This window comes from Chelonoidis abingdonii, chromosome 3 (assembly GCF_003597395.2).
Source record: "Chelonoidis abingdonii isolate Lonesome George chromosome 3, CheloAbing_2.0, whole genome shotgun sequence".
Taxonomy (NCBI): domain Eukaryota; kingdom Metazoa; phylum Chordata; order Testudines; family Testudinidae; genus Chelonoidis; species Chelonoidis abingdonii.
In genome coordinates this window covers 74,465,414-74,481,279 of record NC_133771.1, presented here as the reverse complement: position 1 = coordinate 74,481,279, position 15,866 = coordinate 74,465,414, and the positions used below count along the sequence as shown (strand labels likewise).

At 36.3% G+C, this 15,866-nt stretch overlaps 1 protein-coding gene across 2 annotated transcripts in view; it reads left to right on the top strand.

Annotated features, from left to right (window-relative positions):
* Positions 1 to 15,866, top strand: part of EPHA7 (EPH receptor A7) — a 191,359-nt gene that overhangs the window by 153,317 nt on the left and 22,176 nt on the right. For both annotated transcript variants that reach the window (XM_032765789.2, XM_032765788.2), the window contains exons 6-9: positions 3,207 to 3,331; positions 6,489 to 6,657; positions 10,653 to 10,761; positions 11,489 to 11,544. In XM_032765789.2, coding sequence (XP_032621680.1) covers positions 3,207 to 3,331; positions 6,489 to 6,657; positions 10,653 to 10,761; positions 11,489 to 11,544 — 459 coding nt within the window. The remainder of the gene's footprint in view (positions 1 to 3,206; positions 3,332 to 6,488; positions 6,658 to 10,652; positions 10,762 to 11,488; positions 11,545 to 15,866) is intronic.

Below are 15,866 nucleotides of genomic sequence, written 5' to 3'. Positions count from 1 at the left end.
AATAGGTTATAATGAAAATTATCAGGCATGCTTTGAATCCTTTGTTTCCCTGGATTCTCTGAGCCCTCTAATGAAACATAAAGAGGTTATATTTTAAAAAGATATAGTAATGCACAATTAAAATAAAAAGAGGTTAGAGATGCGGCAATTGAGTTTCCTAGAGCAACATTAACTTGGCCATGCAACGCATATTTTGACTTTCATTATATTTGTACAACATTTAATTTTGAATTAGCATAAATGTTAGAGTTTAATTTGCGTAGTCTTTAAATTAAGAGAAGAAAAATGCCCATGCCTAATATTGGAATGGAAAAGGTTCTAATTAGGCTTTGTGTGAAGGAAAGCAGAGTTCACTCATGTGCTGCAGCAAAAGGCCCCAGCTCTTCTCTGGGTTCCTTATGGATAGAGCCTGAATCCAATGACATCAGTAGGATCATGTCATTAGTTGTCTAGAGATACAACCATTGCAGTGTGAAATGAAGCACTATCTGCATATCTGAAAACAAGGATAACTTTTCCCCTAACAGTTTATGACTTTCAGAATCTCAGAGAATGCAGGAGAATTTGTGGAAAGCCTCTAAAATCATGGGATCCACAATATTTTTTTTCACTGATGATTTTTTTCTGTTGCTGATATTAAGCAGTCATTTTTTTAAGGTTTGAGTTTTGTGCATTTCTATGAGAATTTTACCATTTCCCCTGTGCAACAGCCCTTTCTCCTGTCAGAGAAGAGAAACTTTATGAGATCACAAAAGGTGTGGGTTTCATCAGGATCTTCTTAAAAAAAAATTAGATGCCAAGGAGCATCCTTAGAAGTGATTTTCTCCTTTGTTGTTCTCACTCCTTTGGAAGGGTGTCATAATTCATGGGTATTCCTGTCCAGCTCAAGTGAATTGAAGCAGAATTCCTTTTTTAGGAGTTGGATCTTCCTGCCTGTTAGCATGCTAACCACATCTTCCTCAGTCTTACCTTCTTTCACGAAGTTATTTTAGACTCCCATTTGGGGCTTATTCTAACAGGCATATGCAACATCCTGGGTGGGTGGGTAATATTTTGAGCCTAGTTGTCAATATATGCTTTTTCTAACAATGGCAAAACTGAGTTGCTAGTTTCTTTGGATGCAAATTCTAGATTTCAGATCCTTCAGTCTGTTCTAAGTGCCTTGATTTCAGGTTGAAAATTTTTGATAGTTAAGAAGGAATGAAATTTACATATTATGTAATTTTATGCATACAAAAGAGAGCGTGGAGATTCCTTCTGGGAACCCATGTTTTTTTTTTAGTTTCAGAACTACTTGAATAGTCTTTACTGCATCTTTTAAATCTCAGACTATTTCCATCTTCTGAAAGAGTTACTAAAAGTGATTCTTTTTCTTTGCCCCAGAGCCACCCAATACCTTTGTTGGTAGTGACTATTTGGGGGGGTGTTTGCTATTTTATTACTTTCCATATGTAGTTGGTCACTTCTCATGAATTATGACAACTGACCAGAGCAGTGGATCCTGTGTCTGACAAATGTAAAATCAGTTTTATTTCTAATTTTGATTTCTCCTAGTATGTATGGATCCATTGCTCTGAATAGATTTTCTGGATCTGATCCAACTCTCATGAACAGCAGTGGGAATCTCACCATTGATTTCAGTGGGAGGAGGATCAGACTATCTCAATAACCTTATTCTACATCAGGGTTTCTCAAACAGGGGTCGCCATTTGTGTAGGGAAAGCCCCTGGCAGACCGGTCTGGTGTGTTTACCTGCCCCATCCACAGGTCTGACCAATCGCGGCTCCCACTGGCCGCAGATCGCTGCTTCGGGCCAATGGGAGCTACTGGAAGCAGCGTGGGCTGAGGGGCTTTCCCTGCACAAGCGGCGACCCCCGTTTGAGAAACACAGTTCTACATAAACTTGATCCTGCACCGTTAGAGTTAATGGGAGCCTTTCCTTTGACTTAAATGGTGGTAGGATCCAGCTCTGATGTGCCTGGGATACCGTGGAAATCTTTTGTCTTTTGTCAGGATGACGTAATATTAAACAGGGCTAAAATGTCATACAACTGACATTTGCAAAGTGGTTATCTTTGGGTAGTTTTCTATTCCACATTGTAATTTTTTTGTCTCCACACCTTTGGAAGTACCCATTAAGGGGATGGTGTCACTAGATCCACTTAATAATAAATAAGAAAATCTGCCACCTTTCAGTGTCATTAGACAGGATTACCCATACATTATTATTTTTACCCAGAACTTGGATCTGTTGTAAGAGAAATCAAAATTACTTGTTCAAAAACCTTTTCAATTACTTATAACTTAATTATCACTTTATTACTTAACGAATATATTTTCAAATGGGACTGTGGTGTCACACTATTTGCATACCATGCTTCAAGTTCTAAAATTTACCTGCTTTTTGTAGTATGTATATCAAAAGAATAGTGCAGTAGGAAAAACACAGAGTATGGGGTTTTGGTTTTTTTGTTTGTTTGCTTGTTTGGGGGGTTGGGGTTTTTGTTTTGTTTTGTTTTACCTCTTCACTCTGCAAGAACATACTGTATTCATTAATTTGTCAAACTTTCATAAAGCACTGAGATCAAGCCTTGAAAATTCCAAAAGGAAGAAAGTTTCAGAATGTTTTGAGTGAGTGAAAACAAAGGTTTATAATTGAAATGGGTTTGCAATCTTTACTATGTTAGTTTTCACTACCAAGAAAATGCGGTCATAAAAGAACATTGCTGGTAATTGTTTGAACTGGATCTGGAAGCAGTCGTTTGAAATCAGTCCGAATATGATAGTCTTTTTGTTTCTTTCTCTTCATTTTTCTTTTCTTTTTTATAAGTGTTGTCAAAACATGTGTAATAAATATTTAGACTCTTAATTTACCACAGGAGATTAATCTGAAAAATCTGCTTTCCTGGCTTAATTAGAATTCATTTGCTTAATTGTCATTCTGATCCTATCAATTCCAGTTTTGCACTAGCTTGAACAATGCTATCTTGTTGCTGTTTGCACTTTAATTTAGATTTCTGTTATGGTTATGAACAGTAATAAGGTTCTGCTTGAATATTCATTAACTTTTGAATTGTGAACTATGAAAAGATGCTTTCCTTTACCTTAATGAAAGTGGCACAGCATGGGACTGATCGGTAGTGACATTTGATTTGAGACATCCAGCAAATTTGCTCATTGTTTATTGACACATCTCATCCAAACAGCTCCCTCGCAAGTTAGCGAAGTAATGAAAGAGAGAGTGCTGCAGAGGAGCGTGGAGCTTTCCTGGCAGGAACCAGAACATCCTAATGGAGTCATCACTGAATATGAAATCAAGTATTACGAGAAAGTAAGTGCATGTGAAATACACAGCAATGTGCTGTTTGCATCATGTCATCCCACTCTTCCGGGGGCAAATTTTAATGCCATGGTAATTATACCAGCTGTTATCTGTCGGTGTCATTTCAGGTTGTAGTTGATTTTTAATAACCGTCTTCCTATCCCATTAATTTATTATCATGATAGATTCTGTATATTGTATTCGTATATTACACAAATGAAAATATCCACTCGATAGCTTATCTTGCAGGGCTGTGAATGTTCTAAGCAGGGCTGTGAATGTTTTTGCAAGAGACTTGTGACTTTTCTATCTCTTATTCCTTGTTTTTAATACGTCTAGGGTGTTGGGAATGTGCTGTTGAGATCAGACATAAAATAAAGCTCCGATCATTTTTAGTAATAAAATAACCTATGGCACTTTTCCGGAGTGGGGCATGTTAGACATGATGTCTCAAATCTTGATCCATTTTCCCTGAAATTTCAGTTGGATGAATTATTTTTCACTTGCTCCCCTAAAAGCTCTCAGTAGTGTGTTGGTAGAAAGTGGTTGCATTTCCATGGTGGGTGAAGTTATCCTTGTATATGTGACTTAAACTCCTTGCCCCAGTGAAGATGAGGATTTTTTTGCCATGGACATTAGTGAGGCCAGGATTTTATCCATAATCTCTTTAAAAAAAAAAAAAAAAAATTTGAATCCTCCAGAATGAAAAATGTTCTATACATGCAAAATATTAATTAGTGCTATAAAGGCTTTTAAAAATGGCTGAATTAAGATATAATAAAGGAAGGAGCTCTTTTGTGATCTCTGTTGAGATGCATTTTAACTCCATAGCCAAGCTAATAATTATATTTATTTCAGAGCTGAGTATGTCAACTTTCTAGGTAACATACAATTAGTTAAATTCATACCAGATTGTAGCCAATATCAAATGTCACAGCTAGTTTTTTTGTGCTGAATAACACAAATATACTTAACTGATTATTTTTACTTGGATTAGAAAGGAGAGTAAAGAGGTAGATAGTTGAATTATCATAACTCTGAGTAACGTAATTTAATTACTCTCATTACAACACTTATTAGAAAGCTGCATACCTCAATTTTTATACCCTGCAATAAAAATTTTACTGTTTCTACAAGTTAATTCATTTTTTCACAGACACACAATAGTGAAATACTACCTTGCAATAAATTACAAGTCTTCATATGTTTACCAAAGACTAAACAGTCCTATTTTTTTGCAAATAAATGCCACTTTTACATATCCTAAATAGTTTCTTGCCTGTAAAAATCATCACTGGTCTTTGTAAAACAGTGAAAATGCTAGATGAAATCACAAAATATATAGCTTTTTGTGAATAAGACTCATGAGAATATGATTTTTATTATTTATTCAATATATTTGTGTTGTTTCAGTGAGTTGTGCAAACAAGAGATTGGCAACAAATGTATTAAATCACTGCTATAAGGGAAATACCTGCCAGTCATCAATTAAAATTAAATTAATTAATGAGAATTCAAGACTAAGGACCTGATCTTGCAAATATTCACTTAGAAACTAAACTTTGTACCTGTGAGTAGTCTTCTGAATTCAATGGCACTGCTCACATGCATGTACAAGCAAATGTATTTTAATTTGAAATGTGCATCTGACTCTTGCTTACAGGAACAGTCACAGGTAGATAACTTAAAAAAAAAAAAGAAAAAAAACTTCCTGAACATTCACCTTATTTTAGAACCAAACTCATATCAAAAGTTTCTGAGGTTCTGAAATGTTCTGATAAGTGTTTCTTCATGTATGATATCTGGCTAGGGCTGGAACTGGAAGTGCCAGAAATCTCACAGGTAAGTCTGTTCTTGTGAGATTTCTAGCCCAGCTTTTCCCCAAATTCAAGAGGTTTTCAAAATTCAGATAAGCTTAGTTTATGTATTTGAACCCAAACTCTGAACTTCTGGAGTTCTACTGATATTTACAGTACTAGAGCTACAGAACTATTCACCATTTCCTGGTATTTCTGCTTCCTTCTCCTTCCGCATCCCCTTTTTTCTCCATTCCCCCACATACACATACATTTCAGCATCCCTAACCATGCTTATAAATGATTGATTTCCTCTTGGGGAAGATATGAAAAATATTTCTACACTAACTGACAAGCTCACTCAAAAGACAGAGTGGGCAAACCATGGGAGAAGGCATTATCACATCTTATAGAAGAAATCTGACACATCATATGAAATGCTATATTTCAACACAAGGGCTTTGTTGTTACACTGAAGTACAGTGGACAGAATTCTCCACTGGTTTAATTGGGCAAAATGCCATTGAAATCAACAGAGTTACCCATATCTACACAGAAAGAGAATTTGGCCCAGCAAATGCCTTGTTCGGATGGCTATCTGAATTGTTTTGTAGTTTCTGATACAACTTATGTAGCATTAAAAAATAATGATTATGTATAGATATTGCTATTTTTAATTTTTTCTAGTCCAAATCTTGAACTCCCTACTCAGTTTCTAATCTGTTTTACCTTATGCAATGGAATCCAGGTCAATTTGCCTGAGTGAAATCTGAGTTAATAACTAGTCAAGGACCTCAGTGTTTGGCCCTGGTATTGATATATTGCTTTTGACATTCAAAGAGCAGTAGAAAGCTGTAAAAAGGAAAGCAAATAGCACTGCTCTGATGAAAAAAGAGAGCTTCCTATCCCTTCTGAGGACAGCCGTAGTTGTCTGAATAAGGGGTTCATGATAAAGACTGTTTACTGTGGAACAATACGAGAAATTGTTTTCATTAAATGTAGGAGCTGAATTGTTAAGATACCATTTTAATGTTGTTCCTCAACCAACAGAGAACTTCTTTGGAGTTCGCTGATGATCAGACTGTTCATACATCAGAATCTGAGGAAATGAGGCACAAAGCCAATCATTTTATCTCTGGATTTTTATGACTAACAGCATGTGCTTTCCATTTAAATTTTATGTCGTTTTAAGAACCCCTCAATGAAATGACAGTGTTGTAATGCTCCGCAGAGTGTGCTACATTCTTTATATGGGAAAAAAAACAGAAAATTGAAATAAACTGCCAGGACCAGTTGTCAGTTGCTTGTGTGCAACAATAATGAAATCTGACCTGAAAATATAATTTCATGCTTTGCCTTATTGTTTCTAGGATCAAAGGGAGAGGACTTATTCAACAGTAAAAACCAAGTCCACTTCAGCTTCCATTAATAATTTGAAACCAGGAACAGTGTATGTTTTCCAGATTCGTGCTTTTACTGCTGCTGGTTATGGAAATTATAGTCCCAGACTAGATGTTGCCACACTAGAGGAAGCCACAGGTAAAATGTATTCACGTTTGAAAGCAATTAACGTTGTTAGTAGAAAAAATGAATATACTGCAGTGTTATCTGAACTAGAAAGGATGGAGTTTATACTAACTTAGTATTTTTCTATGGATGGAAGCTTATACTATGGGAAGACATGAATTACTACTGTTGTATTTTGATATGGGTGATAAGCTACCTATTGTGTTTTACCATAGTTACTAATAATTATAGTGCTGTAGATAGCCAGGGAAGAATTGTAAGTTATTGGGCTCCCCTGTCTGATGGCCCCATTCTATAGAGAGAAGGGATGTTTGGCCCAAATACTACCACCCTATGTTCTCCCTACATAAAAGGAGATTGGGGAAAGAGGGAGGACCCCACAGGACTTTCCAATAATAGGGAATGTGCCTCTCCTCACACTTTGCCAGATCATTTATTTTTTTCTAAGAAGTAAATAGCCTTATTTTCCTCCTAACCCTTCATCACCACATAGCTACATATGTTGAGGACTGCAGGACTACAGCAATTCTTGCACATTTAGTGGGACCAGATGGGAGAGGAAGCAAAAGAGTGAGGAGCCTGAGAATGTTACTCACTGAGCTCTAGAAACATTGACATCCGTTACACGAACTACCTACCTGACAGCTCCACAACTCTGTTGCCTCTCAAACAAAGGTTTCCCTGTTTTGGGTCATCTGCTTCAGGTAGACCTCTCTGCCAAACAGCTCAGCCTGATGTGGAGCCTGATGGAGCGATTGCTTGCAAGGTGAAAAGGCCATGGAGTTAGTATGCTAAATGTGGTATTTCTTTATTCTTTGAAGAATTCCTGTACCAAGATGCACATTCAGTGCCTGACTTTAATTGTATTTAGGTATTGCAACCATGAGACAGAGGAAGTTCATAGTTAAGTCTTGCCGCTGACCTTTATTTCTTTGAAAAAACGGAAGACTGTGAAAATGAAGTTCGGTGCAAATTATAGCAGATTCTATTCTTTCCATTTTAGCCAGTCTGTTGACAGATTTTGCTTTGACAGATTTCTGGAAAATAAATTCATTGTTTAGTCCTTATTTATGATTCTCTCTGTTTTAGGCACCCATCACCTTGGTATTTAAGTTCTAATTATCAATGTCTCTAATTTAGTGTCTGTAATCTGTTTCATTTTGGTTGACCAATCGAGAAGCGGTTCTCCATGTTTATTGTCCATGTTGTAGACCAGAATAGTCACTGAGATTAGCATAGATAATTTTAGGAGCAAACATTTTTTGGCAGGATCTGCAAGTACCAGTATGTATGCCAGTGGTGTTCAGCATCCAAATTCAGATAAATATATTTTACCACCTAAATTTTCCATCGAATTTCAAATGTGTTTTCACTACTTATCTCAAATTGCTGTGTGAACAGTGGTGCTGCACTCATTAAAACAGATATTATCTTCCATTCTGGATGGCAGCACTTCAGTACAGGGAGAAAGAAACCCTTTATATAATAAACAAACACAAATGTTTGTGCTGTATATATTTGTATAAAAAGAGTTTAAGATTATCTGTAAAGCAAGATATGTGTATTCTGTATGTCACAGATCAAAATATATGAACTGTTATAATTCATTCATTGGTTTTGTGGAGACACAAGTCCCCTGGAGAGTGTTATAAATCTACATGATATCCCTCAAATGATCATTTTATCTTTTGATTTGTTGGATTTATTTGAAAGATGGTTTAAATCACTTACAGCCAGTGGATCTGAAGAGGTTCATGGGCACTATTTGTTCCAGTAAGTATATGGAATATATTGTGCTCCTGAATTGTACTCTTGAGTTCAAACAGAAGTATGTAGTGAGCTGGCTGAAAAACTGGATGCATTTTAATCAAAATTTTTATAGGAAAAAAAGAACTAAATATTTGTGAATGTATGCAGACATCTGTGAAGTAGAGCTACAATCTTCCTGCTTTTATCAGACCACACACTGAGGGATCTTTCACCACAGACTGAGCATTAAACAGGGATACCTGTTCTTAGATGGGGATGTATACACTTGAGGACTTCAGTGTCAAAGAAAGATTTTGTGGGGAGCCTGTTTTAACTGTTCTAACACACGATTCCACTGTGTGTGGGAGGGAGGGGGATAAACTGGGATCAGAATCAATTATTTAATTTTCCAGGCATCCAACTCTAGTTTGAAATGAGTTACCTAGCTCACAAGCATGCAAAGTGGAATCTATTTGGTCCAGAATTAGCACTTCAAAATAATGAACTTTCGTAGGAAACTCTATCCTCTTCATAAACGTGGCAGTCAAGGAGTGTTTAGTGAAAATAACTACTCCATAACTGGCAGTTAGAAATTTAAGTCCATCTCCATATATTCCTGTTATCCACTACAGAGGTAGTCCATTAGGCATCTCCATAACTTTTCAACCCTTTGGCTTGTCAAAGCTGACCCAAATCATAGTTACTCATGAGTACCTTTAATAACTTCTTGTCCTTATTTAGCACTTTTTATCAGTAGATCTCAAAGTGCTTTGCAAAGCAGGTTAGTATCATTATCCCCATTTTAAGTTGGGGAAAGTGAAGCCCAGAGAGGTGAAGTGAGTTGCTCAAGGTCTCCCAACAGGGCAGGGGTAGAGCCAGGAATAGAACCTGGATTTCTGCAGTTCCAGAGCAGTGCTCTCACCAGGAGGACCCGTTGCCTCTCTGCGCTGCGCAACAGACATTTCATGTGCTCCAGATTAAAGAGTAGACATGTATACGAATAATGAGATCTTCCAGAGTTATATCAGATAGGACATTTGAAAAATATAGTTCAGAAGGGGTTTGTATCCTCATTGTTCAGGGAATAAACATTTTCCAAACCTAGGAGGGTTAGAAAGACAGGTCCCTTATCGGCAGTTTATTCCATAACTGCCTACTGAGTGGTTTCTTGCACATTCTTTTGAAGCAACTGGTATTGGCCACTGTAAGAAGCAGAGGAATCATGCTGATTGGCTCACCTGTTGCCAAACAGAGCAAAGAATATGTGAGTTTTGTTTCCTTGGGAATTCTGGAACAGGAACCTGATTTTGAGATTATTTCAGTGGCTCCAGACCTGTAGAACTCACAGGGTCCTGGCTCCAGCCATTCTTGTTTAGTGAACAGTACAAAGTCTTACTCATATAAAAGTACCACCTCAGATTATTTAATGAGCCATTGCCACACTTTCTTGCTCTTATCCCTCCACTGCCTCCAAACGACTCACTTCCAAAATGCTTTTTTTCAACAATGTTGCCTGACATCTGTTACTTGAGTCTAAAGTTCATGGGCCAGATCCTCAGTGGTGTAAATCAACACAGCTCCATTGACTTCAGTAGAGCTCTGTTGATTTACCCTTTCTGAGGATGTGGTCCCTTCAATATATGGTGAGCAAGCCACATGCATTTCAAACATAGAGGTTCCTCAAACAGGGTGCTTATATCATCAGTTTACATTAATATGACACATATATTAACAATAGTAGGGTCATTGAGTTAAAAAAAAAAAAGGAATAATATCCAGATTTCTTGGAATTAAGTCCTTTGAAGCAAGGATTGTGTTTTATCTTGCATTTGGAAAGCACCTGTCACAGTGGATGCATCTGGAAACAAACAATAAATAATAATAATGATAATTATAGCAATGAAAATGATCAATAAGAGACAAAAACATGATCATTCAGAAATTGATGCACATAGGGCTCCTTTAGGTTGGGTCCAGTCCTAGAAAATAGTTATTGTGTGCTTTCAACTAAAACATCCTCACTTCTAAAGTCCTGTTCCCCCTGGATACTCATTAACTCACCCAACATTTCTGGTGAGCTTAGGATAGATGCTTTTCTTTTAGACCAACATGATCGTAACATTTAATGTCTGTACAAAGTTTCAGGTTACAGAAGAGGTAAACTATCTGTCTGTAATTTATGAGGGTTTATTTAACCTTTGCATTTCCTTTCTACAGTATATTTTGAGTTAATCTGTAGCTCTTTGCTCTGTTTGTAGCCACAGCCGTTTCCAGTGAGCAGAATCCTGTCATTATCATAGCTGTGGTTGCTGTGGCAGGCACCATCATTCTGGTCTTCATGGTGTTCGGATTCATCATTGGACGAAGGTACTGTACGTTGTCTAGCTGTCGGCATTTCTGGCCCCATTGTTGTAGATTCCTTGGAATTATACCAGCCTGTATCTTAGAATCTGTAAATGGAAACGAAAGCAATGTATAATCTAATATGGACTATTTAGATCTAAATTCCATTATAGGATGACAAATTAGCCCACTTATTTTACATTTGGAAGGACTCTGTTAGCTTAAGAAATTCTTTTTGTCTTATAGTAGGTATCTTCTAAATATTTGCAGCTTCTCTGATCTTTTTCCTTGAAGTGTGCTATTTCTGTTGAATTGTTCACACATAGAGAACTTGACATTTTACCTATTCAGCCATTCAAATAACACTTGCTTTTGGGGACAAGAGCCAGAAAAGTACATTTAAGAGCAGCATCATGTCAAAAATACCAGGCTTGTCACTCCTTCTTTAGACTCTTTAATCTTCAGGCTATTTTGTTCATAGCATCACAGAAAGTTTTTAATGAGGACTGCAGTTTTGTTGTTTAAGCCTTTAGGACTCTTCCCAGCAATTATTAGATACAAAAGCCTTTTGATTGGAACTGTTCGTGTTTTGTTTTAAAACCTGTTATTGAAAGAATTGCAGCTGGGATATTTTTAAAATGCCTGCTGCAGTTAGGCTGCTAACTTCCAAAAATTCCAATCTGGTAGAACTTTAAATATGATGCAGTAAATCATTATTTTCCTGTAAAACTGACCTTTTTTTTTTTTCCAGGCACTGTGGCTATAGCAAAGCTGATCAAGAAGGGGATGAAGAACTTTACTTTCATTGTAAGTGTTTTGCTTCCCTCCTGCCCCTCAGGAATTACCAAGCCAATTATAAGACATTTGGACTAGTGGTATTGGAATATAGACAATACCAAAACCACATTCCTATAAAGAAAGGGCTATAATAAATCTGAAATGCTGTGTAAACAGCAAGTGTGAATTTAGAAACCATAAAAATATATGACCTACACAAAAAGGGAAACAGATTATAATCAACATTGTTCATGCCATGCATTTTATGTCTGTACATTTGTGTGATATACTGTTGTTCCCATTCTGCATTTTTCCTTTGAATAGTTGTTTCACACCATCCTAATGATCCCCCTGGAGATGCTCTAAATTGATAGGTCCTTGGCCAAGTGACTGTATGAGCTTTCCCTCAGGCAAGCTTCTGATTAAGAAAGTAAGGGTCACTGTGTCACCCCAATAGCGAAACTGTTCTGGTCAAGAACTGTTTTCTGCTACTGTGAACATTGCATCGCTGACATTTGTCGATCGTAATATTAATAGAAAATAAAATAAAATGATGTGAAAAAGGCTCATCTCTGTAATTCCCAATCTCTGCATTGAGTCACTTGCCTAGCTGCAAAAATAGCACTAAAAACTGCTCCTACTGAAATCAGTGGTGAAAGATTGACCTAATACCTATTCACCCAGTATTAAGGAATGCTGTCAAGACAACAAGAAGGTTAATTGATACTCAATACATTTGGGTTCTGTGCCCATTTCTCATACTTCATTAGGCAGATTATTATAAGATTTATTAGAACCGTGCAAAAATAGTTTGATCATCTGTATCAGTTCAGACAGGTAACATAAAATAATAAAATACAGCGTAATTGTTTTTCAGTAGAGCCTTCAGGAATATTTTGACTACATGTTTTTAAATTGGAAAATGCCAGTTTATCAAAACCAAAACTTTTCATAGATGGTTCTAACAAATTTATCAACTCAAAAAATCTGAAAAAGTTTTGTAATTGTCCAAATGTTTTGTTTCAGCATTTTCTAAACAAAAAATTCCAGTTTTGAAATCAACTTTTTATTTTAAAAACATAAGCTAATTGTAGTAGAAATAAAATCAAAAACTTAAAAAAACGGTCAAAATTGGAAGAAAATGTTACAACTGATGTAAACAGAATTTTTTTTATGATTATTATTTTCAGTTCACAATTTCTTTTTTTAAGATTTTTGTCTTTTTGTTACAATTTAGGACAGGATTTTTTTTTTCAATTAGTCTCAAAAAATTTTCACAGGACCATTTCCTATCCAGCTCTAATTTTAAGTTGTGATACAAAATAATTTTCTGATTATGCCAGTATCCTCTCAGATCTTATAATTTAAATACCAGTAGAATACTCTGTTGATTCTTGCCATGCCACCAATTATCTTTATCACTTACTGTCACTACAGCCATAGGTTAATTCTTACAAATGACTGCTAACAAAAATACATTTTTTAATCTTCTGTTGCCTTGTGTTAAAGTTACTGTGTCAATAGTTTATCAGGGTCTGGTGTCACATAGTGGGTGAGGCAATTACTAGCCACAAACCTTACTTTCTAGCACCTTCTTAGTGCAAAACTCTTTAAATTAGTAAGGCTAGCCAAAGACTCAGGTCAAAGTTGTGGCAAGATTTCCGTCTGACCTTTCTAGTCTGACAATATTACGTCAGCTTGGACTCCCTGAGTTTTGGATTTCTCACTGCCTTAAGTCACTTCATTTATGTGCAGGGTATATTAAATCAAATGGTGACATCATTACAGCCTGAATCAGACAACCTATTATATTGTACATAAGAAATGGAAAATAGAAATGGGAGAAAGATTAATTATCACATAGCCTACACTCTAGCTTGTTTTAAAAAAATGCATCAGAAATCTAATGCTATTTAACTGTAGCTACTCTAGAGGGTGACAGATTTGAAAATTGCCTCTTTTTGTTTACAATATAGGATTTATACATCTCCAAAGGATCCACTTTTTTTTTATGCGGGTGGGGAGAAATCAATTGCATTTTCTTTGATTTGCCTATAAAGGCAAAAGAATATACCAGCTAAAGAATTCCTTCCCCCAGTATAATTTGTGAATGGTCATTTTCAGATTCTAAGTTTCAATGAAGATGTAAAAAGGTTCACGAGGAAGCTAGTGCTTAATATTCAGCAGCTGGTCAGGAAATTTTCTTTCTTTCTTTCTTTCTTTCTTTCTTTCTTTTCTAGAAATCTAGTTATTTAATACTCAATAACTGGAAAATATGTCAGAACAGTTAACATACACTGCCGTTATTAATATTGTAGGATGAAATATAAAAAATTACTTTCTTACGAAGCTACTTTTTAATGTTTTTGATGGAAAGTTTGATATTTAATTGATTTGATGACTGTCTCCCCAGTGAGATGAAACACAACACTGTGGTCACCGGCTATTTACAATTTGGTGTCCTTTTTTTCCTTTAGTATCCAGAGAATTTTCTTATGTGCTAAGACACAGATTCAATTTGTACAGTAACTTGAAAGCAACCATTTAACTAGCTTTTAGAGCACTGCATTTAATAGAATGTCCAATCTTTTATTTCAGTCCTCCTCAACTTTCCACGGCCCCAAGTGCTACATTTAAAGATATAAGCACAATGGAGGAGTTTTGTCAAGCAATTCCAATTTACATTTTGTTTCCTCCTACCATTTCTTTTAACAATGTGTTCGGATCCACAGCAGCACTATTTCACGTTGGTATGCCAAGATAGCTTTGGCCTGTCAAAATGTTTTATGACAGCTTGAATAAAGAACCATCAGAGCCCCATTTGAGATTCACAAGGTTACCTCCAATCCAGGCCCTTATCACAGACACAAGAGGATGGCTCATTCTCCATCTGCCTGCCTGAAAGCACAATATACGAGGTTAACCTATTGTTTTCTTCTTTCTTTCTCAGATCTTCTTGTTTCATTTAAATGACAAATAAAAGTTTATCTGCTCAGAAACTTGAAACATTGTCATTAAGATTAGAAATAAATCTGTCAAAATACAAATTATAATAAAAATAAAATTCTAGTGAAATCTTAAATAATTTCTACAGGCATTTGGTATATTCATTTGGCTCTTCAAACTTCCTGTATCTGGTTTTGCCTTTTTCCATTATACGATTTTTTTTAATGATTGTAATTGAAACATATTAACACATACCACTAACTGAGCTATTAATAATTACATTTCAAAATATGCAATAGATTCATACATAACTAAGAGGTTGCATAGCACCCTTAAATTATCTGTGTTTTGTATTGACTTCTGATCCAATTCCTACATCTCAATATTTCAGCAATTCAATATTGTTAGAATAAGAACATTCTTCCTTATTTTCATATAGAGAACAATTATTGTATCTTTTTAAATAGGCTGATTTGATTGCAGCCAATGATTGTAATGATTGGGATCCAAATTTCTTCCATAACAATAATTGGGTTAACAGACATTTAATATGGACACTCAAACTTATTTTGGCTTTACCACAAGTCCCGAACAAAGGGCAACGTGTAATTTTGTTGCCCCAGGAGCAAAGCAGAAACCGATTGTCACTTGGTTACCCCTCTTCTCCAGGAAGGAAGCAAACTGCGTCAGCCATATAACTAGTGCCACTTACATCCTCAAATGGGGTAGTTGGTGCATTATGGGAAGAGCGGAGGACCCAAGTTTCCACCCACTTACTCCCTTGCTTGGGAAGGGGAGTATTTGTCCCACAGAATCTGCTCTCTGATCCTGGATTTCTTCCATTGATGTGGGTAACCCACAGAGAGTAAGGACAGTTCTGCTGTCCCCTTGCACACCAGCTCAGGAGCGTAATCAGCTTTCTAATGTGGCCTACGAAATGATGGTTAGCTTCTGTAACCATAGCCTATAAACACTGTTAAATTCTGTTAAAGTATATTGAAACAGGAGTGGGAGCTCTCATCTCCCATCCAAAGACAAGGGATAGTTGTGGGAAATTGCTACTTACCCAGGCCAAGAGAGGAGGAGGTGGCTCCTCTCTACTTTTTTTGGCAGGGGAAGCAGTCCCTCCCTTCCTCCCGGTTCCCTCTTACTTTAATCTCTGTTTACTTTTCACCCATTGAAATCTATTTAATATTCATTACTTTTATGAAATGCTTCACATTCCCAGCCACAGATATAGTTGCTAATGACAAAGGATTATGCACTTGTGCAAGGAAGCTTATAGATCATGCCTCAGACTAAAGTTGCCTCTTAAAGCTGCTCTGATTCAGATGGCATGGAAGCAGGTTCACTGTTCCAAGGAGCATTCTGCATAATGAAATTCCTGGGCTGACTGCACAATAAGT